General features: G+C 40.7%; 1 protein-coding gene across 3 annotated transcripts in view; it reads left to right on the top strand.

The window, feature by feature from the left end:
- LOC121914888 (ankyrin repeat and fibronectin type-III domain-containing protein 1-like) overlaps nt 1-24884 on the top strand; it is a 311519-nt gene that overhangs the window by 31055 nt on the left and 255580 nt on the right. For 2 of the 3 annotated variants that reach the window (XM_042438666.1, XM_042438667.1), the window contains 2 exons: nt 16171-16364; nt 17520-17749. In XM_042438666.1, the coding sequence (XP_042294600.1) occupies nt 16171-16364; nt 17520-17749 (424 nt within the window). Of the gene's footprint in view, nt 1-7255; nt 7325-16170; nt 16365-17519; nt 17750-24884 lie in introns of those variants that run through there. The other variant, XM_042438668.1, reaches the window with a different exon arrangement.

The following is a 24884-nucleotide window of genomic DNA, read 5'->3' on the forward strand; positions in this document are numbered from 1 at the left end:
TTGTCCAAAATGCCAAAATACTCCAAATTCTAAAATTGACCACACGAGTGGCCAAGATAGTGACACTTTTGCTTTCTGATGGTTCAGTGTACACAAACTTTGTTTCATGCAAAACATTATCAAAAATATTGTGTATAAAATTAACTTCAGGTTATTTATATAAGGTATATACGAAACATAAATTAATTTCACAGGGCCAGGATATTTTTGTAAAAAAAGAGAGAAGAATTATAGTTAGCTGTATCCACAGTTTCCACCATCCATGACTCTCTCTCTCTCTCTCTTTCTCTCTCTCTCTCTCTCTCTCTCTCTCTATATATATATATATATATATCTCCAAAAAGCAAACCTTGCTTTTGCCATTGTATATAAGGGGCTCCATTTCACTATGCTATCATATTTCATGGGACCTGAGCATACATGGATTTTGTTATCCATGGAGGGTCCTGGAACCAAATCCCAGCAGATACCAAAGGTTTGGAGTGCTAGTGGTTTTTATATAGCAATTAAAAGAAAGGTTCAAAATGGATTTGAAAACTGATGGTTTACAATTACGTAGATAAGAATGAGTTAGAAATTCTGATATTTGATGGAGACAATCATAAGATAGCTAAATTTTATAAGCTAATTCTTACAAGAAATGATGAAAGACTCAATGGGCATGAAGCACTGGCCCTCCAGTTAATCTGGAAAAGTCGGAGAAATCTTGGGGGAAAAACATGAAATTTATGATGTGTTATGATGTTAAAGAGAATTACTATCACCCCTCCAAGTCTGGGGACTTGAAATCTGTGGACTTAATGATCCACAGAGGAGTGACCCACCATTGGGGTGAATGGGGCGTGCTTCCATGGTGCGGGCCCTATGTTTGCACATGAGAGTGCGCCCCATTAATTTCAATGGGGCTTGATTATATACGAGTCTCCTAACTTGTCGGTTGGTGGTGGAACGGATTCCCCACAAGTTAGGAGGGGCGATTATACTACTGTATAAAATATTTTCCAGGTGCCATTTTACACTGGAAAAAAAGCAAAAATGTACAAATGGCAAATGTTGGAAATGTAAAGACTGGATGATTTTTTTCATATGTGGTGGCTCTGTCCTAAAGCAAAATCCTATTGGGTCAAAATTCATACAACGATGATACTGGATATAGACTTCCCATTGTCACCTGAGATGCATTTACTGAATATGTTACGTCCGTTGGAGGGAAATATTGAAAAGACATACTGGAGAATTCTGCTATTAATGGTTACAGCAGCTAAATTAGTTTGTACCCGAAACAAGGAAGAAGGAATACTGTCAGTGGATGATTGGTTAATTATGCTTTATGATATGGTGCAGCTGGATAAATGAACAGTCTCAATAAAAGATCAAACCTTGAAGAGGTACGAGAAAGATTGGAAAGATATGATTACTTTTTGGCATGACAGATGGAGGCAATTCTTAGTGTTGTGGTTCATATAAAGATCATTAATTTAGTTAAGATATAGAGATATAAGTAGAGGTAATGTAAGAACCCGTTATAGAAGAAGCTATAACCCAATGTATGGTGAAGGGTATAGCAGAGGACTTGAATATAAGGGCCTAATAAGAAAAAGGAGAACAGGAGGCATGTATGGAAATTCCATTTTCTTCAGTGGGAATTAGGAAGTTAATTGTTTACTGGTTTGTTTTGTAATTTTTTCATTGAGAAGTGAATATTATTACAATATGTTTATGCATGGTATGTTTTTATGTTTGTATGTGTGTTATGTATTTGTTGAGATTTAAAACAACAACAGCAACAAAATGAATTTCATGCTTACACTTCGAGACATGTCATTATGGACATTATCACATGGGGATAAGAAACAGGAGAGAAACAGAATGCTTCCGTCATAATCTTGCAGTTGCATGAAGATTATCACACAACACTGGGCTCATCCCACACTTGTCCCATTAATACCCTGTAAACATCCTGTAATAAGCAGTTCATGGGAATTTAGCATTAATAGGATATTACAGGATAATTACAGGTTATTAACAGAAGAAGTATGGGATAAGCGCAGTGTTGTGTGATAATCTTTGTGCAATTGTGTGATAATGACAGGAAATGTCTATGGAAATATTCCAAACTCTGAAAAAATCTGAAATCCAAAACACTTCTGGGCCCAAGCATTTTGGACAAAGGAGATTTAGCCTGTATGACTATTTCTGCAGTTATTTATCAGCATGTCATTTAATGTCTCTATTATTTATACACACTTTATGAACAGGAGATCTCTTTTTTGAAAAAGAAACATAGGCAGGCAGTGGTCAGTGAGGTCTTGATGTTCCTCTTGACTCTATTGCTATGGAGAAGTTTGTCAGTATTTGGATTCTTTATATAAATTACCCCAAAGAGGCGTCCATGCTGCTGTTTTCTTTCTTCATTTGAACTCTTCCCTGTTTATGATGTTATGATGATTAGTGTTGATGCTGACACCAACAAATCACAAAACTGACAGGTAGATTTGACACACCTATGAACCTGAACTGTATGGTCTAAATGCCCTAAAGGCAGCAGATCCTATCTTATCTTGGAAGCTAAGTATTAACTGGTTGGTTAATACTTGCATGGAAGACTACAGACAAATACCAGGAGCTGTAGATTACATTTCAGAGGAAGGAACTGGCAAAACCACCTCTATGTATTCTTTGCCTAAGAAAACCCTATGAAATTCATCAAGTTGACTGATGGCTTGAAGGCACATACATGCACACCATCCTGGACTGGCTTTGCTTTAAGTCATCAATTTGAAGTTCAAATACCCAGATTCCATTCTCAAGGTACAAAGTACAAGGTACAAAGTTTGAGCATCTGTGGATGGCAAGCCCTGTTTTCTCAGTGGCTGTGCCTGGACCCCAGATCTGGAGTGCCAGACTGAGCTGCCCTCCTCCTCTTTACTTCCTCTATCCATCGCCTCCCAATGCTGGATCCTCATCTCTGCGCCTTTGTGGATCTCCAGGGCTACCAGAACATTCAGGACTCAGCAGTTAGCCCTGTATACTGGTGGTCATTGTCAAGCTGCTCTGCTTTGCCACCCTGGCCCAGCTGGAGGTCTGCAGGTGGAAACCACACCTTTACTTCCTGCACCTGGCCACCTACTGTCTCTGCCTCCTGCTGCCCTTCCTAGTGGATGAGGCTGGCTCCTTGTTTGACAAGGTCAAATGGCAGCTGGTGGTCACCCTACCTGTCCTGGCCAAGACCAGCTTGGTTGTAGTCTCTGGAGGGTGAGACTTTCTGCACCAGCGAAGCCCCACTGCCCTGGAGGAGGAGGAAGTGGTGAAAAGCTCCAGCATGGACCTTCCCTGGAGCCTGGTGGAGGTGAAGGAGGGCCTCTCTTACCACCCATGCGGTGTTGCCAGTATGTGGCATTGTTCTCAATAGCAGCATATGCACGACGCACCACCAATGTGGACAACAGGACTTGAATCATAGAATCATAGAGTTGGAAGAGACCACAAGGGCCATCCAGTCCAACCCCCTGCCATGCAGGAAATCCAAATCAAAGCATCCACAACAGATGGCCATCTAGCCTCTGCTTAAAGACTTCCAAGGAAGGAGACTCCACTACACTCCGGGGGAGTTTGTTCCACTGTCGAACAGCCCTTACTGTCAGGAAGTTCTTCCTAATGTTGAGGTGAAATCTCTTTTCCTGTAGCTTGCATCCATTGTTCCGGGTCCTATTCTCTGTAGCAGCAGAAAACAAGCTTGCTCCCTCCTCAATGTGACATCCTTTCAAATATTTAAACAGGGTTATCATATCACCTCTTAACCTTCTCTTCTCCAGGCTAAACTTCCCCAGCTCCCTGAGTCGTTCCTCATAGGGCAAGGTTTCCAGACCTTTCACCATTTTAGTCGCCCTCCTCTGGACACGCTCCAGTTTCTCAATATCCTTTTTGAATTGTGGTGCCCAGAACTGGACACAATATTCCAGGTGGGGCCTGACCAGAGCAGAATACAGTGGCACTATTACTTCCCTTGATCTAGACACTATACTTTTATTGATACTTTTATTGAGGTCACACATTTTTTTCTTATCCATGGGGATGTCCGGAACGGATCCTCCGTGGATATGAAAGGACCAACTGCATATTATTTTTGATGTGGATGGTTGAATCTGTGGATAAAAAATCCATGGATAGGAAGGGCTGGCTGCTGTATGGGGTTGTCTGCATATCTTAAATTGTTGATATTCCTTTCTCCTGTATTCACTCATTCTTCTTCTGAGTCTAAACCTGCTCTTCTTATGATGCTTTCTACATACAAGTTAAATCAATAGGGTGATAGTATTCTCCCTTGCCTGACCCTTTTGCCAACTGGGAATCATTCTGTTTCTCTGTATACTGTTCTAACCGTATTCTGTTTTAAGTGGACACTTGTTCTATGTACTAAGTCATCAGGACCATCAGATACAGTGGCACTCCCTTGAGAGCAATCCATAGCTTTTAATGATCTATACAGTCAAATGCTTTTCTGTAGTCTTTAAAGCACATGTAGATATTGTTCTGGAATTCTTTGGTGTTTTAACCATCGTTTGTTTGCAATATAGTCCCTAGTGTCTCTTCTTTTTATGAAACCCGGTTGCACCTCTGGGATTTTTCTCTCCATATATGATTTGCGTCTGTGCTTCAGAATTTTGACCATGATTTTGCTTGTATGGGAAATTAATGCTGTGGGCCTATAGTTGCTGCAGTCTTTTGTGTCTCTTTTCTTTGTGGATTGGGATGTGTATAGATCGTTTCCAGTCTGTTGACCATCGTTTTGTTTTCCATATTTGTTGGCATATTTTAGTAATCGCTGGAGTTGAGTCTGTCTGCATGGATTGTACCAATTCTATTGGGAAATTGTCTATTCCTGGTGATTTATTCTTTCCAATATTGCAGCTTCCACCTCATTTTCTAGGGTTTGGGGTTCATCTTTGTATGGAACCACTATATATAATATTTTAGCAGCTACAGTGATGGTATCAAGGAAAGCAATGGCATTTTACTTTGGCTGCTTGATTGAGCTGCTTAGGCTGCTTAGGCTTTGCATATTAAAACAGCAGCAGCAGCTTCAACTTTGCTCTCTGAGGCTTTTCTTCTTCAGTGTTGCTTCCAGTTTTTCTGTCACTCATTTTCAATCTGCAGTGAAGCGGTTTTAGGATCAGTTGGAGAATTAAGGGACTGAAATGCAAGGACTTCTTCAGATAGAAATGTTTCCTTAGTTTTTTTAGATGATGATGGTCATGGTGGTGGTGATGGTGAAGCTTTTCTGTCCTGGTAAAGGCACAATAGCTTTTGGAAGTGCTTTTGAAAAATCTTGTTGTTGTTGCCACTTAGGACCTTATCACACAGGGAAAATCAGGAGGAAACTGGGGGTTTAAACAGTGATTATCCTGTGCAAAATGCGATATCGCAATTAAGATTTTCAGACGCATTGCTATTAAACAGACAATAAACAGGTAATAATCAGACAGTAAACAGGCAATAAAAAGAAACAAATCATTTTTGGGATTTCCCCATGTTGCTGTTTATTGCCTGTTTAATAGCGACATTGTGCAAAAATCTTAACTGAAGTCTACAAAAGCCCATGCAACCAATGTCTTTCTTTCAATTAGTCTCAAAGCTGCTACAGATCCTTTTGCATACTGATTTTTCAGACTAACATGCTATATCTTTGAATTCCTCTTTAGTAGATGCAAGTAAAGAAGGAATACTTAGGAGCATATACCAGTACCCACCTATGTACTTCAGAATCCAGTGTTAGTGGACTTGGCATTTTTCCCCCTTCACCTCCTACTGCAACCCTCCATGATGTCAAAAACCTACTCCAGGTTGTTCCCTAGACCCCTGAGCAGCATATTCAGAGGAAGGCTGGTGATTCTGGCTGAAACAACAGGGCCCTGCAGAAATGTACCACTCGCTCCTGCTGGGTTTGCCGGCAAGGTTGCTTTTAAGGAAAACAAACCATAATTATGTTCATGAATTCATAGATGACAATTATCTTCATGAATGCATAGTGTACTGGAAAGGAAGGAGCTGGAGCACTTTCCCCCCAAACATACTTCATCCTATCAACAAAATTGCATGGCACTTTGCTTCTACGTATCCTTCTAATTGATTGAATATAGTTTGAAGGAACATATGAGCCGCCCTGAGTACCAGTTCTGGGAAAAGAGTGAGATACAAATAACAACAACAACAACAATAATAGATAGTAGATAATAACCTACAATAATAGATTGTAGTTCCCATATTTGAGGGTTAAAAAACCTTATTGACGTCAAGCACATGAGTGGCACTTGAGAATTTTCTTTGCATTTACTAAACAGCGGCTGTACAGATTGGACCTCCTTGGTGCAAGTAGCAGGCCATGGTGGTGGGAATACGAATCAGTCCAAATCCCCCTTTTCCAAGCTGCCATTTACTTGTAAGCTGTCTTCTGAGAGTAGATACCCTTTTAACATAAATAATAATGATTAGTTATAATGATAATAACCAGCACTCTTGTTATTAGTGATTAAATATCAAGCATGCGTTGCGTAGTGATTTGAGTGTTTGAGTAGAACTCCGGAGACTGGGGTTCGATTCCCGACTTGGCCATTATAATGGGGCTTGGGCACAGGCGGTGCGGCAACACACACCATTCATTATATCTAATGGAAGGGGTGGTCCAGACCCCACGGACCCCCCTTTGGCTATGTCCCTGGGGTCGCCATAAATTGGAAAGGTCTTGAAGGCACACAACGTTTCATGGAACTGTATCATTCAAAGAAATAAAATTGATAATGTTCATTGACCTACCATCTGAGAACCACTGTCATATAGGATCCCAATAGTATCCGACAAATAGACTCAACTTCCTTTCCCTAAACTTGCCAGTTAAGCTCTGTGTCTGGATAAATAAGCACATGGTCTTAAGTGAGCCTCCTTGTCCTTTTGTAACAAAGAGACCCTAATTGCCACATCCAGTGCATCCGCTTGAACCACAAAAGGTCCCATGAGTGTTTGAAGATGGGATCAGATGTGCACAGCACTTTGAGGCATTCAAAAGCCTCTTGGCACCGTAGGCTCCATCAGATTCTATAATTGGTTTTTTTCCCCTTCCTTTCCTTTTTTTGTCTTTGGTTTTTAGCAAATCAGTCAAGGGCAGAGCTATCTGAGCAAAGTTTGGAATAACTTGATGGTAGAAGTTAGTAAACCCCCAGAGCTCTGCAGCTGACATCTGTTTTTGGGTATGTCCCAGTCCACCACATCTTGGACCTTCACGACATCCATTTCCACCCCTCTCCCTGCTTGAGATTCCATATCCCAGGTAATATAGTTTATTTCAATGAAACTCACATTTAGAAAGTTTTACATAGAGTTGATTGCCCAGCAGTTTCTTAAGCACCTTTTGCACCAGCTCATAATTTGTACAGGAATTCATGGAGAACCTCATTAATCAGTATGTAAAATCTTGTAGCACCTTTGAGACTAACTGAAAGAAAGAAGTTGGCAGCACGAGCTTTCATAGATTTCAGACTGCTTCCTCAGATGTTTTTGGATGAAGGTGAATAAACACTGCCTGGGCCTCACTTAATCCAAATATCCATATACTCAAAGACAGGGCGTTGGACTGGATGGCCCTTGTGGTCTCTTCCAACTCTACAGTTCTATGATTCTATGACCTAGTTGGCAACTAAAAGCAGTTTCCCACTCATATCCTTCTTCGATGTGGATCTGAAAGTATGCTTCTCTTAAGTCCAGCTTTGTAATTTTTTTAGGTGGCTAACATGTCCATCCTCAAGGGCAAGGGATACTTATTTGAGGTGCATATAACGTTTAACTTCAACAGTCCGCATACAGTCTCAACAAGCGATCTTTCCTGTGCTGTAATAAGACTGGGGCAACGATTGAAGAAGTGGCTGGCCTTATTAATTCTCTTGCCAAGTTCTTGTCTACGAACACCCTTAAGGCTGCTAGTTATTTGGGAATCATGGAATATAACTTACCTTTTGATAGCCCCCAGAATCAGTTCAGTAGCACAGTCCAACTTACAATGTGGTGGAACATAGTCTTATTCACTGGGCATCTCTAGTAGTGGTGGTCATCCCATCCGAGGCTGGCACTGGAATCCCGAGCCCCATATACTCATCAGTGACCTTTAGCAATATGTGGGCCAGCATTTATTGAACTAGTACCAGACTGCTAAATCCAGCTAATGATGACTGCATATAACAAATATGCAGACTAAAAGAGTAACACAGAACCTGCTCATTCTCCCTTATGAATATCCTGAGATTCCAATACTTAAGAATGTGTAAATGGAGTGTTCGTGTTACTCTGCCTGTTGATGCTGTTGCAAGTTGGATACCCAGGCAATTAGAAGGTGATAAAAGGGTCTTCAGACAGATACAGATTGGCTGACAATAGTCAAAGAATCCTAAGTCCCTCAGTCTAAAGTGATGGGATGGGGAACCATGATTGTTTCAAGACTAGGGAGAAAGGACAATGAAAGACAGGTAATAAAATATCACCTCCATTAGCAACAGAAAAGTAATTTTCCTTGAGATCCAGGCTATCGATGGCCTATGCAAAATTATCTTTGGCAGAGAACATTTAATTTCTCAAGAGGTCTCTGTACTGTTACATCTGGAAAAAAACTTTTGGATGCATTATAAGTAAATCTTGCCAGTTGTAATCCAAATCATTCCGTTTTACCTTTGTTGGAGGCAAAAACCTCAAAGAGTTCTAATGGAGTTGATATTTATCTACTTGTACTTTTACATGCTTTTGAATTGTTAAGTTGGCAGAAGCTGGGACTAGTGACGGGAGGTCAGTCCGTCACGCAGCGCTTGGGCCTTGAACTGCTGATCTTGCAATCATCAGAGTCAGCATCTTAACTGCCGAGCCACAACATCCCAATACCTGTTTTATTATCTGTCTTTTATTTCCCTTTGTGCCTAGTCCCCACATGGCTGAGAACAGGAGTGGCCTTTGCCTGCATTAAAATCCCTCCACACAGTCTTAACTGACAGCACAAGTAACATCGGAGACAAAATGTAGGCCTGTGACACTAACATTTTGTCGGGGATGCATTGATTTAGATTTCTTGCATGGCAGAATGGGGTTGGACTGGATGGCCCTTGCGGTCTCTTCCAACTCAATGATTCTACGATTTTCACTTTTTGTCTCCTGCATTATTTTAAACATCTTTGCCTGATGAAGCAGCCAGTGAAGCTTTGAAAGCTTGCATGATGTAAAGGTATCACTCTTTTGTAGATTTTGGCTTTTGTTGTATTTTGCTGCATGGTTCAATACATCCCTGAATATGTTTCCAAAAAAGGAAATAATGGTTTTTCCAAAAAACAAATTGTAACCATGATGGTAATTTATTCCCTGGCACAGTAACTGCAGCTACATTTAAAAACAAAAACTCCTTGTATTCATCTTTTCCTTGACTTTTTCTGGATTTGTTCTGCTCAGATGAGCAGAAATATTTTGCAGGTGTAGCCAGTTTCTCAGCATCAACTTGAAGATTAACAGTCTTGTTTCAGTGCAAAGGAAAAAAAAGGAAGACTTAGCTTGTGAGTCATGGCTGTTCAAAAGAATATTTGTTGCCCAGCCCACCCACTGCTTCTTTGCTGATTCACAGCTGGGTGGGAGGAAGGTTGCCATCACTCTTGTTCTGGATACAGGTAGACGGAAGGAAGCAATTTTACAGTCGGGATGTAAATATTAGGAGCTTTATTAGAAGTTGTTACTGAAAGGGATTTTCCTAATGTCACAGCTTTGTGAAAAAAGGCAGAAGTATCAATGAAGTAGAAATTCCCTTGTATTTGAAAATTCATACTCTTGATGCTGAAAGGTTTCTTTGGGTAGTGTTCTACCAAGTGGAGGAATACATGTTTTGTGTACTCCCTGGCACCCTGGATAGCTGCTGTTTACTGCTGTGTAGACAGTTTTGAGACATGCGAAGTCGAAGGTTTTCATGGCCGGCATCCGTAGTTTTTGGTGGGTTTTTCGGACTATGTGGCCATGTTCTAGCAGAGTTTCTTCCTGATGCTTCGCCAGCATCTGTGGCTGGCATCTTCAGAGAGTTCTGAGATAGCTGGTGTGAAACTAACTTTTTTTTTCTGGGCACAACTTTCCAGTTTCATCATTTTCCATGTCCATGAGTTGGTAGCAAAACAGTCAAAACACACAGCAGCTTTTCATAGGCCTAAGACAGACAGGCGAGAAATGGCATGCCTGCGCCGATTCTAGGGTTCTGGAGTGCACAGCAACCACACTCTCTGGAATCCTAGTTCGTGCCAGTGGTGCCATGACTGTGTGGCCCTGCCCAGACAGGGTGTGCATCCATGACGCAAGCATGGCTGAGCGCTGCACGTCCAGACGCGGTGCTTGCATCATGGATGCACCACAGTGCACCAATGGTGCACTGATGACATCGTCCGCATGCTCCAAGAAGAACCCGGTTTTTCCATGTTCCACGCGGTTTGGCTGCTGCGGTGTCCCTCCGGACGAAAATTGGATGCCTCCAGCCCACCCTTTTGGGGAGGTCTGGAGAGCCCCATAGCTGCCTTTTCAAAGACCAAGATGTTGATGATGATGATGATGAACACAGCAACAAGAACTGTGATATTTAGGATGTGGCTGAAGTTTTACATGAAGTGAGACCAGTTTTTAGCTGTGCCCTGTTTTAATTTGTTGTAAGCTGTTTGAATCATTTGCTGGGAGAAAGGTTAGGTATAACATACATGTATAAATATGAATGTACTTGAGGGGTGACAAATCAAATGGGAGGATATTTTCTTCTTTAGGGAAAATGTTGAAACTGGAGTTGGACCGAATGCAGAGGTGAACAAAGGAGGACTTCTGTGGATCTGGATATGAACATCTCTTGCAAGTCAGAAAATAAGCTAGCAAAAGCAACTTGATTTGATCATATCCATATTCTGAACACTAGTTATGTGGAAAACAGCTCTGTGTGCTTTGCTTTGAATTATTAGCATGGATGAACTGGAATTTGATGTACTGAGGCATATTTATTTAGTGAACTCCAGTGTTTCCAAATGTGTTTGGATGAAACTTGCAGCGAGTCGCTATGATTTTATCAAGTAAACAGTATGCAAACTTTGGTGCTGGAGGGACAGGGCAAGAGAAGCTGAGGGAGTGATGGATAAACCCAATACATGAAAGCAGAATGACGATTACAGAGTGCTAAAGACTGGACCTGATGACTAAAACAAGGTGAGATTAAGACAAAGCAAGCTGTTCCTTTTTTCTGACATCTGAGACACTAAAACCGTAGGTTTTGGTGTATGTGTGTTGTGTTCATTTCCTGTTTATTGTCCTTGATTCAAAATAAATAACCAGAAAAGAGAAATACAAAATTTGAGGTTTTATAATCTCTCATGTGTTTGTAAGACCCCAGCAGTAGACAGTCATCTGTGACGCTGCCTGCAAGGGAAACTGCCATGTGAACGAATTCACTCATCCCTATTACTGGTGTAGAAATGGAGAGGGAAAACAAGAGACAAAAAGAATGAAAGCTTAAGGCTTGTTGGCAGAATAATAAATCATATTAGCTCCATATCTGTCATTGTGGCATATCAGCCTCCCTCCCTTTCTGCCCTCCCTCCCTCCTTCCTTCTTCAATAAATAAGTGCTACAGATCTTTGTATTGTTTCAAAAGCGTTAATAGGATAATGTTAGGATAATGAGAGAGAGAATAGACTCTCCAAGCATCTCTTAATTTTTATGGCCAAAGTCCTCTCTTGTGCGATTCCTTCCCTTTGGTTTAGATCCTGTCAATGTATGTATGGAAATTGATATTTTTTGCTGTATGCATCTTTTTATGCTTTCTTAATTTTTTTGTGAATTTTGTTTCCATTCTGTTCAGGGAGAGATCATTTTGCGGCAGTTTATCACAGAAGCTTCAAAGAATGTGTGTGCTTGGTATTATTTCATCTTCTACATCTTCTAAATGATATCCTTTTAGATATTTAAATATAGTATCATGTCACCTCTTAGTCTTCTCTTCTCTAAACTAAACATACCCAGCTCCAGTGTGAAGTCGAAGGCTTTTATGGCCGGCATCCATAGTTTTTTGTGGGTTTTTCAAGCTATGTGGCCATGTTCTAGAAGAGTTTCTTCCTGACGTTTCGCCAGCATCTGTGGTTTTGGCATCTTCATACCCAGCTCCCTTAGGTTTTGCTCATAGGGCTTGATTTCTAGATCTTTGACCATCTTGGTGATCCTGCTTTGGATAGAGCTGAGGATTGGAGGTCTTTAAACAGAGGCTGGATGGCCATCTGTCAAGGGATGCTTGGATCGTGAGTTCCTGCATGGCAGAATGGCATTGAACTTGATGGCCCTTGTGGTCTATTCCAACTCTATGGCTCCATGATCCTATAATTCTGTGTTCCAGCTAGTCAATATCCTTCTTGAACTGTGGTCCCCATTCCTGGACACAGTACTCCATAAATATTAATTTCCAACACCAGTCTATCCTTTTCACATATAAGGAGAACCACACTGAAGAGTTAAAAGAAGGATTTCCAAAATGTCAATAAACATTTTGAGCAGAAGTGGCCATTCAGACACCTTTAGAGAATAAGGAAGGAATAGTGTCAAATGGGGCCTTAAAATGGCGAGCATGATGAATAATATTAAGTGCTTCTCTGACTAATCTGTTATCTGCCCCCCCCCCCCGGGGTAAATCTAGTTTATTCTGCGTGGATATATTTCACAGTGAAAGAATTAAGTCACCTGGTCAATATGGCACTCAGGGTCTTGTTATCTTGGTTTATTAGGGAGATAGGATGGCAAGAAGATATTAGAGGACAATCTCTCTTAGGCTTTGGAATGGCAATCATGTCGAGTCACCAGGACTCAGGTTGCTGACCACCCTCCAAGATATCATTGAAGAATGTATGTAGGTAAGAAAGAAGATAATCTTTGAAGGTTTGGTAAAAATGCCGCTCCAAAACCTTTGCATCCTGGGGATTTAGTGGATTTAATATGCTTAATTATGCTTCTTCAGTTACTTCTTTGATTTCAGCGGTTGTCATAGGGGCATGAAGCATATTGCTGTGGTCTTTCGTTAACTATGGAGCACAAATGAGTCCAAGAATTCTGCCCAGGTAACCTCTGAATCTACTGGATATACTCATGTACAAGTCTAGAAATTTTAGTCAAAAATTGATCCAAAAAACCTGGGTCGACTTATACACGGGTCAATGTAAGCACTGTACTATATATAGTACAGTGTGTGTGTGTGTGTGTGTATGGAGCTATCCGCTTACTCTGAACAAAAGGCAAGAGCTTAGTCCAGGGGTAGGCAACCTGTGGCCTGCAGGCTGGATGCGGCCCGGCAAGACCTTGGGACTGGCCCCTGCCCGGTCCTGCTGCCGATTGCCGCCAGAGCCTTTGGCCTCTCGTGTGAGGGCGTGGGGCCTTTGGCCTATCAGGAGGAGGTGGGCAAGGGGGGCAAGAGGCAGGCAAGGGGGGCAATTGTCTATAGAAGCCTCCAAAACATGCATTTATATTAACATTTTTTAAAAAAAATCAGCAATTTTTTTGTGTGTCCTCCATATTTTTTAAAAGTGTCCTCCATTTGAAAATTTTGTCCTACATTTGTCCCGGTTTATTTATTTAATTAATTTTTTAAAAATTATTTAATTGTTTAATTTTTGGCTTCGGTCCCCCAGTTGTCTGAGGGACAGCAACCCAAAGAACTTGCCTACCCCCGGCTTAGTCCATCGTGGGAGCACCAAAAAGAAGCATGGATCCTCTCTATTCTTTCATAAATCCAGCCTTTAGGATGAGCACAAACAGTTATGTCTGCCAGAATTTTCTAAGTTCTTTGACATCATTTTCCTTTGCATCATCCTTTACAACCTTTGTTACATGCCCCTAAATTTTACCCTCGACTTACCCTTGACTCTTTTCAAATCAGTTAGGGACAAGTATGACTACCATTGTGGCTAATGATGTGACTAGACTAAAGCTCAATGCATGTTAATCTGTCAATGTACTCAGGAAAGGAAAGTCAGAAGCTGCACAATGCGTATTATACCAATGTGGAATGCGAGGAGCATGAATCAATGGAAACTAGACGTAGTAAAGCAAGAAATGGAATGTATAAACATTGCAGTGATTGGGATGTGGGTGCTAAAGTGGAGAGAAATGGGACATTTTGTGTCAGAGAATCCCTGGATAAAAAATGAAGCAGGAGAGTAACTGATTGAATTTTGCAAGGCCAACAGTTTGTTCATCAGAAACATATTCGTCAAGCAACGAAAGACCTGACCATATGTATTGCTATTGCCAATAGAGAAATCAAAGAGAGTATATAATTGAAAGCAAAAGATGGCGAAATCCCATTAAAAAGTAATGAAATGGGTGTCCCCCAACATTTGATTGTACTGAAGCATAGCCTGTACTCAGGACAGAGGCTACTGTTCAAACAGAATACGGAGAAGCTGAATGGTTTCCAGTTGGCAAGGAGGTCAGGCAAGGTTGCCTTTTATTCCTCTATCTCTTATTCACCAAACATATAATACATTAAGGTAGGGTTAGACTCTGTTATTCAAAGAATAGGTGGGAGGATTGGGGGGGTCCCCCATTAGCTGTTAGCACTGCTTCAAATATTGGGGAAATTAGCTTTGCAAGACCTTTGGTAACCTTTGGACCATTTGCACCAGTGTGTACCAGTACTCTAGGTTTTGGGTGAACTAAGAAGGTTTTACAGTGAACCCTTTGTATACATAGGGGATCCATTCCGGACCCCCCTTACATATGGGAAAAATGTGGGATCTCATGTCCCATTGTTTGCTATGGCCGCATGAGCACCATGAGTGCGCCACGAGTGCATGTACCATTTTAATGCTTGGGGCTTGCCGTCTACATGAGCTTGAGTCCACGGACGCTAAGTCCGTATATGGGACGGGTACACTATATTTAGAAAAATCTAGAGTGCAATCACACTCGCAAGATAGCAAGTCAAACAGGAATACAGCATACAGATCTAGCTGAAATGGAAATATGAAAAGGGGATAGTGGAGTTTTAGGGGTTTGCAGCAGGGTTATAATGGCCTGTCTGATGGGAAGACCATGGAAAGTTGGAGTGGTTCAGACTGGGAGGACTGAGAGCAACACAGAACATACACAGAGTGTGGGTGAGTGTGCAGCAGCATGTGCAGATGTTAGGTTTGGAAACCATAGTTATATCTTAAACTAGCCCTAGCCGATAAGATATATGGTCAGGTAATAAAGGCTGAATGTCTTTGTCCCAGGATTTGATGATGGGATTCCAGAGTGGTTGATGGCTTTAACGTTAGTTTAACTAAAACAGTGGTTGGATCAGGACATCCCTTGGATGGATGGATGGATGGATGGATGGGGAAGCTTGGCTAAGGACACAACAGGGAGTAGGCAGAGAAAGGTTGGCTTACTGCTTTGGGTGTAAAAAGATGTTTTGTCTCTAGTTTCTAGAGGAAATGCAGATTATTTGGGAGAAGGAAGGCTTTACTGCCACCGAGTGGCGGAAACATCTCATGGACGATCAATGCAATTTCTTGTCTTAGGCTGCTACCGCACTGCAGAAGTATGCTATTGGACAAAGCTTTAACTATCATGGCTCCATCCTATGGAATCCTGGGATTTGTAGTTTGTTCTAGCATCAGAGCGCTCTGACAGACAAAGCTAACTATCTCAGCTGGATGTATTCAATAAATGGGTGCCAAATCTTATGAAAGGTCAATCCAGAGTGTAAGCCTCTCGCTCTGTTGTTGTTATCTGCCATTTTCTTCATTAACCACAAGTCCCAGAGTCTAGTCCAGCATCCTGCAATATTCAACTTTCCAGTTTTCCAGTTCTTGGCTATCTTAAGCCTGGCAACAGCTAGAAGCAAACTGATAACTTCTTTATGCTGCAGGGCTTTATTTCATTCATCAGAGTCTTTGTAAGCTAGCACCAAACCAGTTAGCATGCCTTCCAGCTATACAGCCATCCCTTCCTCCATCCCTTCCTTCTTGCTACTAACATGTACTTTTCGTGACTCTCCCAGTTTCCAAACTTTAGAGCACCACTAGTAGAAATATAATGTTGTGACGAAATGGATTTGGACTGCAGTTTCACTTTTCGTTTCCCTTTCCTTTCATTCTTTCAAAGGTCATTGGACAGAAAGCCCCAGAGACCTGTATTAGGAAAGTCGCGGACCCTTCCAAGCATCCCACAGTCTCCTGTTATCAGCCGGGTTCCTCTTCTAGATTCAAAGTTGTACCGGAAAGAAATGCCAGAACAGAAGCAACACAGGAATCACTCTGCTCCCGAATATGAGAAAGTGTGCACAGTACCCTCTACTGGTAAGTTTCAGTCAATGGAAGTAGTGCTGCATCCTTTTCTTTCATTTGTATCAATTCAATTGATAGCTTGGACTTTATCACAAAGGGAAAATTGGGGGTTTAAACTGTCATTATCCCATGAAAGTTGTGGGATTGCACAACATCGCAATTAAATCCTGTAAATGTTTTATTGTTGGTTATTACCTGGTTATTGCTGGGATAAATGCTCTTTAATCGCGATGTGTGTGAAAATCTTCCTGCGATCATACACCTTTCCCACATAATGACAGTTTAAACCCTTGATTTCCCCCCATGAGATAAACTCCCTTTTCAGGGGCTTCAGAAGAACTTCATGACTGTTTATGTGTAATCTTTCCTAGAAATTACTTTTAAAAAGATATGCTTATAGCTTCTTCTTACAGCTGTGATGTTTGCTCCATGTTCAGGTTTATTTATTTATGAACTCATTTAATTTTAAATTGCCTTTCATCTTCCCTAGGCAGTTTTGTTACACCGCCTTGAGCATATATCAACTCTTAAATGATATCGAGCACTTAAATAATAAGGCAATGTATAGTTAGTAAAGAACTACAAAATAATACTCCTGATCCGCAGGACTGAAATACTGGTAATTAAAAAAAATGGGCGAAAGTGATGAGAACTTCAATTAATTGTATTCTTTGGGAATATACTGTCAACCCTCCATATCCATTAATTTTTTATCCACGGATTCAAGCATCCACGGCTTCAGAATATCCCCCCAAAAAGTATAAATTCTTAATAGCAAACCTTGATTTTGCCATGTTATATAAGGGACACCATTTTGCTATGCCATTGTATTTAATGAGACTTGAACATCCATGGATTTTGGTATCCACAAGAGGTCCTGGAACCAAACCTCAGCGGATACTAAGGGCCCACTGTATGAATCCCAAAAAGCAAACTTTCATTTTGACATTTTATATAAGGGACACCATTTTACTATGCCATTGTTTTTAATGGGGCTTGAGCATCCAGATTTTGTTATCCACAAGGGGTTATCCACAAAACCCAGTCAAGGGCCCACTGTATAGTCAAGAAATGTGAATTTGATTTTCTTGTGGCTGAACCACTGACTTTGGTTCCTCATGTTATGGTTGTAGCTCCTTCCTTTCTCTTTCCTTCTTGTCCTTCTAGGAGAGGCATGGCAGCTGGAAGATGACTGTATTGAATCTCTGAGGGACTCTGCTTTTCAGCCAAGGCTGTGCACTGCAATGAATGAGGCACCTTTCAGGTCACCGAGAACGCACTCTTTCTACATGAGGAAAAGTATTTCAGTTGACAACCACCTGGGTTCTCTCAGCTATTCGATCCACACTACAGACAACAAGGCAGACCGAGTCAAAACCAAACTCCGGAGACAGTTTGTGAGTACCTACGGCTGTATCTCAAGCCAGTCATCTTCTCGAATTCAAAATGTTTAAGCCTATACCTGTTTTCAGAATTTGGATCACTGTGTTCTTCTCTCAGAGCAACATGCATTCTTTATAATCTGAAACTGATGATTTTTTCCTCTTATGGCAAAATGGCACCGTTTAAAGTACTGAATCTGTTATCCATTAGGTATTTCAAATCACCATGTAGCTTCTCAAACCATATTATTAAAGCTGAAGGATATAGCTTTTGCATCCTAAATATTACCGTGCTTGGGTCAGTAAGGATGTACCCAGCATGCATATATACATCAAATGAATATATCTTTCACCTTTGCAATGTGTAGCTTAAACTCAGTCATTGCCAGAAGTAAGAAATGGGTTTCCTGCTTTTCCTATTGTTGCTGCTCTGAATGAAAAATGATCTGGTACTAGGCTAACAGGATTCAAACCAGTACACAGTTTGAAAAACATAAAACTAGATGCCATAAAGTACTCCAAAACTGTCGAGACCCATTACCAAATGCAGAAAGCGTCCCTTGGGTATAAGGACACATCCACACTTACTGAAAAGTCCCAGATTTTGTTCCTGTTCTTTCTGGCTTTATACTGGGATAAAATAAACCAACCTGGGGAACTGCTATAAAAAGTATGATTTTACTGGGAGTGGATAGAAAATATTCTGACATAAACCAAAGCATCTTTCGATCGCCAAAATAAATCCAGAAAAATCAGGAAAAAAATCTGGGACTTTTTGGTCTTTTCAGTCAGTCTGGATGTATTCTGAGAGAGACGTAGGAGAAGATTTTAGACTTGCACACCAGATTCCTTCAGTAATACATCCAGCTTTAGGGATGGATCTCAAAAAATGGCTTGCAACCCTACAATCTGTTGATGAAGGGTAATGAATAACCATCTTCAGTTGTGTACAGAGATGTGCTATTGAAATGTATACAGTCCCAGGTCCATCAGTTGTATACAGTACAACTGCATTGTATAACTGGGTAGTTGAAAGCTATGGGTGGGGTACTTTTGATAAAACAGGGTGGGAGTTGGATATATAGTCGGTTATTTCAGATGCAGAATAGCATCATATATGGTCATGTTCTCCTTATAAGTCTAAGTCATCTGCCCTATGGGAAAACACATTGAAAGTGGTATACAGATGGTACCTGACCCCTGTCCACGAATGACAAGGAAGACATCTCCTTTGTGCTGGAGGGGTTGTGGGACAAGAGATACATGCCTACACATGTGGTTGGAATGTCCAAATGTTCAACAATTCGGGATACAGCTTGTTCAATTGATGTCAGACATCACTAAGCAAAAGGTTCAACCCACCCCAGAGTTGCTTCTCTTGTCAATATTTCAATTTTGAAATCAATGGTGAATGAAGTTCTGGGAAGGATGTTTAATGGAGGAGCTTGCAGATTATGCCAGGAGAACCTCTGAGACCAGGAACTGCAACCAGTTCAAAGAGAAGTGGTTACCTCTAATAGAATGTATTAACTCCAATTCTCATGCTCATGTTCCACCACGGCACTACAAGAGATTTGGGTTTGGAGTTTTGAATGAGATCTCAGTTTTGTAAATCTGTTATTTTAGCTTGTGTTTTTAAAGTAGGATGATGATGTACTGTATATACTCATGTATAAGTCTAGAAATTTTAGTCAAATAATTGACCACAAAAACCTGAGTTGACTTATCCACGGGTTAATGTAAGTACTGTACTTTAATTCATATAGATGAGAATGAACCATCCTTTGGTGAAAGGCAATAATGAAACCTGTCCTGCAAGCAATGACCCCCTTCTATTCTCTTATCCATCCAGCCTTTAATGTGAGCACAAATAGTTATGCCTGCTGGAATATTATAGGTTCCTTGCCATTGTTTTTCTTTGTTTAATCCTTTAGATCTTTTGTTACATGTCCCTAAGTTTTTCCCTCGACTTATCCATGGGTCACATCAAAACCCATACATTTGGTCCTCAAACCTGCCCTCGACTTATACATGAGATGGACTCATAGTTCAGTATATACGGTAATTGTGTTTTACCTTTTGTATACAATAAAATTAAAAAAGAGAGAAATGTGCTATTGAGAGAGACAAATGAAAGTGGAGGAGGATCGGGTTATTTTGCTAGCTCTTTCTTTAAAAGAGTCTGACTTGGAGAGATATTGGTAAGTGCCAGTTTCCTTGTGCCCAAATAACTAATTCTGATTCCTTAAGATATATCCAGTATATCCAGTAAGTAAGGGGTCATAGCAGCATTACTGAATATTACATTGAATACCAGGTAGTCTGTGGCTAGTATATTTGAGGGAGAAGATTGGTTGGAATTTATATGTACAATGTAACATAGGAGCAAAAAATGACAGGTGCAGCGCACTGTGGTTAGTGAATTTCATTTAAAATTTAATGGGCTAACCAACCACTTTATGAGAGACATCTGATCTGAAGATCGATATGCTCAGTCCCTTCCTCATTACTAGCCTTGGGATTGTAATGAAGGGATCGGATTTCGCTTTACTGAAAGGCAATGCTACCTGAGGTGGAATTGTCATTTCATATGCAAGCATATGAAAATAAAAGGCAAGGATGTGATGAAGCTAAAGTGGTTCCATTGCAAACTTGCGCGGTCGGAAAGGAGACAGAGGAAAACTTGTGATAAAACTGAAAAGCTGTTCTACAGTGTTTTGTAGGTATCTTTGCATTTTTTCCCTTTACTTTCTCTTAGATGTCATAGTGCTGCCTAATAAATGTCTAATAAAATAATAAAATAAAAGCTATTATTTTAGATATTTTCAGGAGTCCGTCACAAACTTCCTTTTTCTCTCTTATGGGATAACAATCTTAATATGTTGTTCTGCAACTGAACATAAAAATGTGCTGTGATGTTCTGGTGTTTCCATGCGTAAGGCGTTCTAAGAATTAAGACACTGTGAGACTATTTTTCCTCATTTTGGTGGAAAGGGAAAAGACAGAAGAAGGGAGGGCTGCGTGGAGAACAGGCTACAAATGGAAGATGTTGTCGTCTGAATCCTTGTAAAGGTCCATGGGCTAGAAAGGCACAACAGAAGCCTTGTCTGAAAATACCTATTTATGAATGCTGATTTAAAACATGAATTCTGCAAATTGCAACCCAGGAGAACAAGGCAGTGGAATGTAACAGACCAAAAATGACTGGATGCAGCCGTCTTTGGTGCCATCATTTTTGAGACGCTAACTATAGAAAATCCATGTGTCAATTAATTAAGGCTTTTTAGTGCTCAGAATAATGTACCAAAAATGAACAGAAAGTGTCATTGGTGATAAAGGCTTCGACTATATCGTCACTGCCGAAGTAATGCGGTTTGACAATACTTTAAGTGCCACGGCGCAGTGTTATGGAATGCTGGGAGCTGTAGTTTTGTGAGACATTTGGCTTTCTCCAGCTCTCTATGTCATTCCTTATAGGACATGGTTTCCAGACCCTTCACCATTTTAGTCGCCCTCCTTTGGACATGCTCCAGTTTCTCAACATCCTTTTTGAATTGTGGTGCCCAGAACTGGACACAATATTCCAGGTGAGGCTTCACCAAAGCAGAATAGAGTGGCACTATTGCTTCTCTTGATCTAGACACTATACACTACTTCTATTGATGCAGCATAAAACTGCATTGGTCTTATTGGTTGTCTTATTATTTCCAGTGAGTTTTTGATCCATCCCATGTTCTATGTCATCAGAGCCTGCGAAACACACAACAGAGGTGGATTTTATTTCAAGTCTGTTTTCTTTCTTGTTTTAAAAAGAGCTGGTAGGAATGCCAACAAAGCTTAAGTCATAGATAACTTCGGTGGTGTTAATTTCATTGGTAACTGGTCTCAACCCCTGATTGAGAAGGATCAGGAGCCTTCGTTTTTATTCTGTTGGATCCAAATGAAATAATGCTCTGGCTAGAAATAACACATCTCCACCTTCCAGGAAAAATGAAACTTAAAAGATGGCAGTTTCACACTCTCTGCCAGTTATGCTAATTTTCCTGTCATTTTCTTTTGATCTTGAGAGGAATACATGTCGCTAATACAAATTTTCTATGTATGAGGGCAGTGCTGAGGATCATTGCTATTTCATGAACTAAAAATAAGCTGACATTCCGAGGATATATTTATTAGTTATACTGTAGTAGAATTTCCTTTTACATTCATAACGTTTGATGGAGATTTTAGTTAGAGTTTTATCTCTTGGCAGGACTTCTGAAGTATAAAATGACTATAGTGCTGAGCTGAAGTATAAGGTATTGGCTACATAATTTTCTGTCCTTTATATGTAAAGAAACCAGATTGCTCTATAACCGTTTTCTACCTTCCCATCATAATTCTAGCCCTTTTGACTAAATATGTTCCAGACTCTTGGCTACGGCACTTTCCCATCATATGCCATTTGATCATTTTAACTGGAAATGCTGATGAAAAATGATTTTTGGGCCTTCTGCCTGCGAACTGTGATGACACTGATCTATAGTGATTTGGCGACCCTTTGAAGCATTTTGGAGCATCTTTGCCTCTCCTTGTTTCTGGATCAGACTGTGACTGGAGAGGACTTGAATGGGATCAAGTTCAGTTTGGGCTTGGAAATATTGCAGGCTTGGGAATATTCACTTTTCCTTTGAGGCTAATATCACCAAACCTCCAAAGCTTGGTTCAAACCCGGACCCATTAAACGTCAGCAGTATCCCCTTCTTTCTGCTGTTCTGATCTTATAGCTTAGTTTGATTTGGTCTGGCCATAGCATTTGCAAGATGCTACATTTTCTAAGGACAGACAACAAAGAGGTTTTCAAAGCGTTAGCCATGTTAGTTTTAGCCATGTTAGTTTTAGCATAAACAGCCATAAAGGAATCCTGTAGTATCTTTGAGACTTATTAGGAAGAAAAAGGAATCTTGTTTATGGACTGCGGTCTGTTTCACCAGATGCACATCTGACAAAAACCCATAAAAGCTAGAAAGTTCATTTCCCCAGTTAGTTTCAAAAGACCTGCTGGATGGGCATATATATCTGTGTGTGTGTGTGTGTGTGTGTGTGTGTGTGTGTGTGTAATTACATTTAAGCAATAGGATACAAAGAGAAATAATTGATTGCTGTGATCTGAGGATGTTGCTGAATGATACAAATCAAATTTATGTTCGCTCCCTTTCCGACTTGCGATGAAAATATCATTGATGAAGCTTGGGGATTTAAAATTGCTAAGGTGAGTTCTAACCTTCCATGCTAGTGTTGAATAAGACATTTGGCAGCTTGAAGTGGAGTCTGAATAGCATGCAGGCATTTATGCATGCACCCACACCTGTCTGTGAGCACATGTGTGTCCTCATGCGCACACACTGAGACATGGCCATTAGGAGCAACATTTTGAAAAGCCTAGCTTTACCAGCTGTACACCTGGTTCCTGTCTTCACTTGTATCTCCTTCCTATGGTGCCACTTGAGGCAAGTCACTTCGCCTTGTTGAGGGGGCCAACTTTCTTCATTATTGTGCTCCTATGCAATCTTTTCTTATGCAATGTATTGAGCATTAGGCTGATGTGGGAAGAGTAACTCATGAACAAAACATTTCTTAACAGTTCTGCCCTCCTCCCTCAGAAGATGGCAAGATGTCAAAGTGGTGGATCCATATGCAACTAGCAGGTGTAAAAAGTTCCTTCCCTTAAGTAAAAGAGAGCATAATAGATGCAATCTGTTACATGTACAAATAAAATTGTGATTATGATGTGTGTGTGTTTTTAGTAATGCACAAATGCTTATCAAGACAAATTGCATTAGAAATGTATTTTAATGAATAAGTTCAGTGGAAACATTTTCCTTGTATGCCCGCAGGTCAAATGAGCCTAAATTTGGCCCTGATGGTAGGTAGAAAACTAGGGCAGATTGTGCATGCAGTCCACAACAAATGATATTCCCTCCATTATGGCTGAAAAGACAGAAAGAAACAGTGGAAATCATTGTGTTGTTAGACATTTGTCAAGAATGGAGGAAGAGGAACAATAGCAATCCAGCTGCTATCTCTCGCCATGTGTAAAGTACACAACAGGTTACAGTGATTTTCTGTTTTGCTGTACTGGATAATCCTGCATTATCTTGCTAAGCTTCCAGCAATCTGAGTGGCTTATGCGATGGTCCTTTTTCAGCATGTGTGCTTTTGTGATGTCAACTTCACAGGCCTTTAGGCTGACAAAGCTTCAGAACCTTTGAAATATCCTGGCTTATGGGATAAACAAAACAGTCTGACACCAGTAATTGAACGGAGAATTAGCTATTTTTAGTAGCATCTTTGTTATGTCTCCCAGGTGCATTACAGAATATTCCTTTGCAGTGCACACACAGGTCTTGATGCAAAAGGGGATTGGATGGGACTCATAGTGGGGATTATGAGTCCAGTCTCTGTGCATGTTCCAAATAACTTTTAGTTAGCGGGGATGGAAAGAAAGAAGAAAGAGGATCTTCTGGTATCTTTAAAACTAACAGATTTATTTTAGCTTGACTTTTTTGGGGGGGATTACAAGTGGATTGTAATTCCTCAGATGCCCCGATAATCAGATAATAAAATTATGCAATTAGAAGGTTTCTTAACTAACACAGCATCAGTCTACTTCCCAGAGACCCTAGTAATTTTTAAGGCCGTGCAATGCCAGCTTGATCGGGAGTGATGTCTTAAGAAAGTTCCAACCGACGCTTCATATTTCTAGTATAAGAATCCAAAGCGCAGGGTGGGATCTGTCCTGTGCTACTGGGAGATGAGAGGGATTGCTTTAAAGGTCTTTGAATCCATTTAGATGCTGGTTATGACATACTGTGTTTGGATGCCCAGTTGTTTTGAATGATAGGCTCTGTCACGTTAGTGTTGGCAGAGAAGATGAGCAGGTAGTGCGTTTTAGTATTCCGCCGAGTTTAGTAGGAATGTTTATTTTATATTGCCTCCTTTGTTAGCATATTGTCACAAAGGGTTAGTGACAGGGGAGATTATCACAGGGGGATGGGAGGTCATGGTCCTGTCTGTCCAGCATGATCGTGGGAAGGACTTTCAGATGATGTTATGCCATCCAGAAAGCACAGGTGACAGTGATGTGCAAAAGACTTTCAGATGACGTTGC

This window comes from Sceloporus undulatus, chromosome 8 (genome assembly GCF_019175285.1).
Source record: "Sceloporus undulatus isolate JIND9_A2432 ecotype Alabama chromosome 8, SceUnd_v1.1, whole genome shotgun sequence".
Lineage (NCBI taxonomy): Eukaryota > Metazoa > Chordata > Lepidosauria > Squamata > Phrynosomatidae > Sceloporus > Sceloporus undulatus.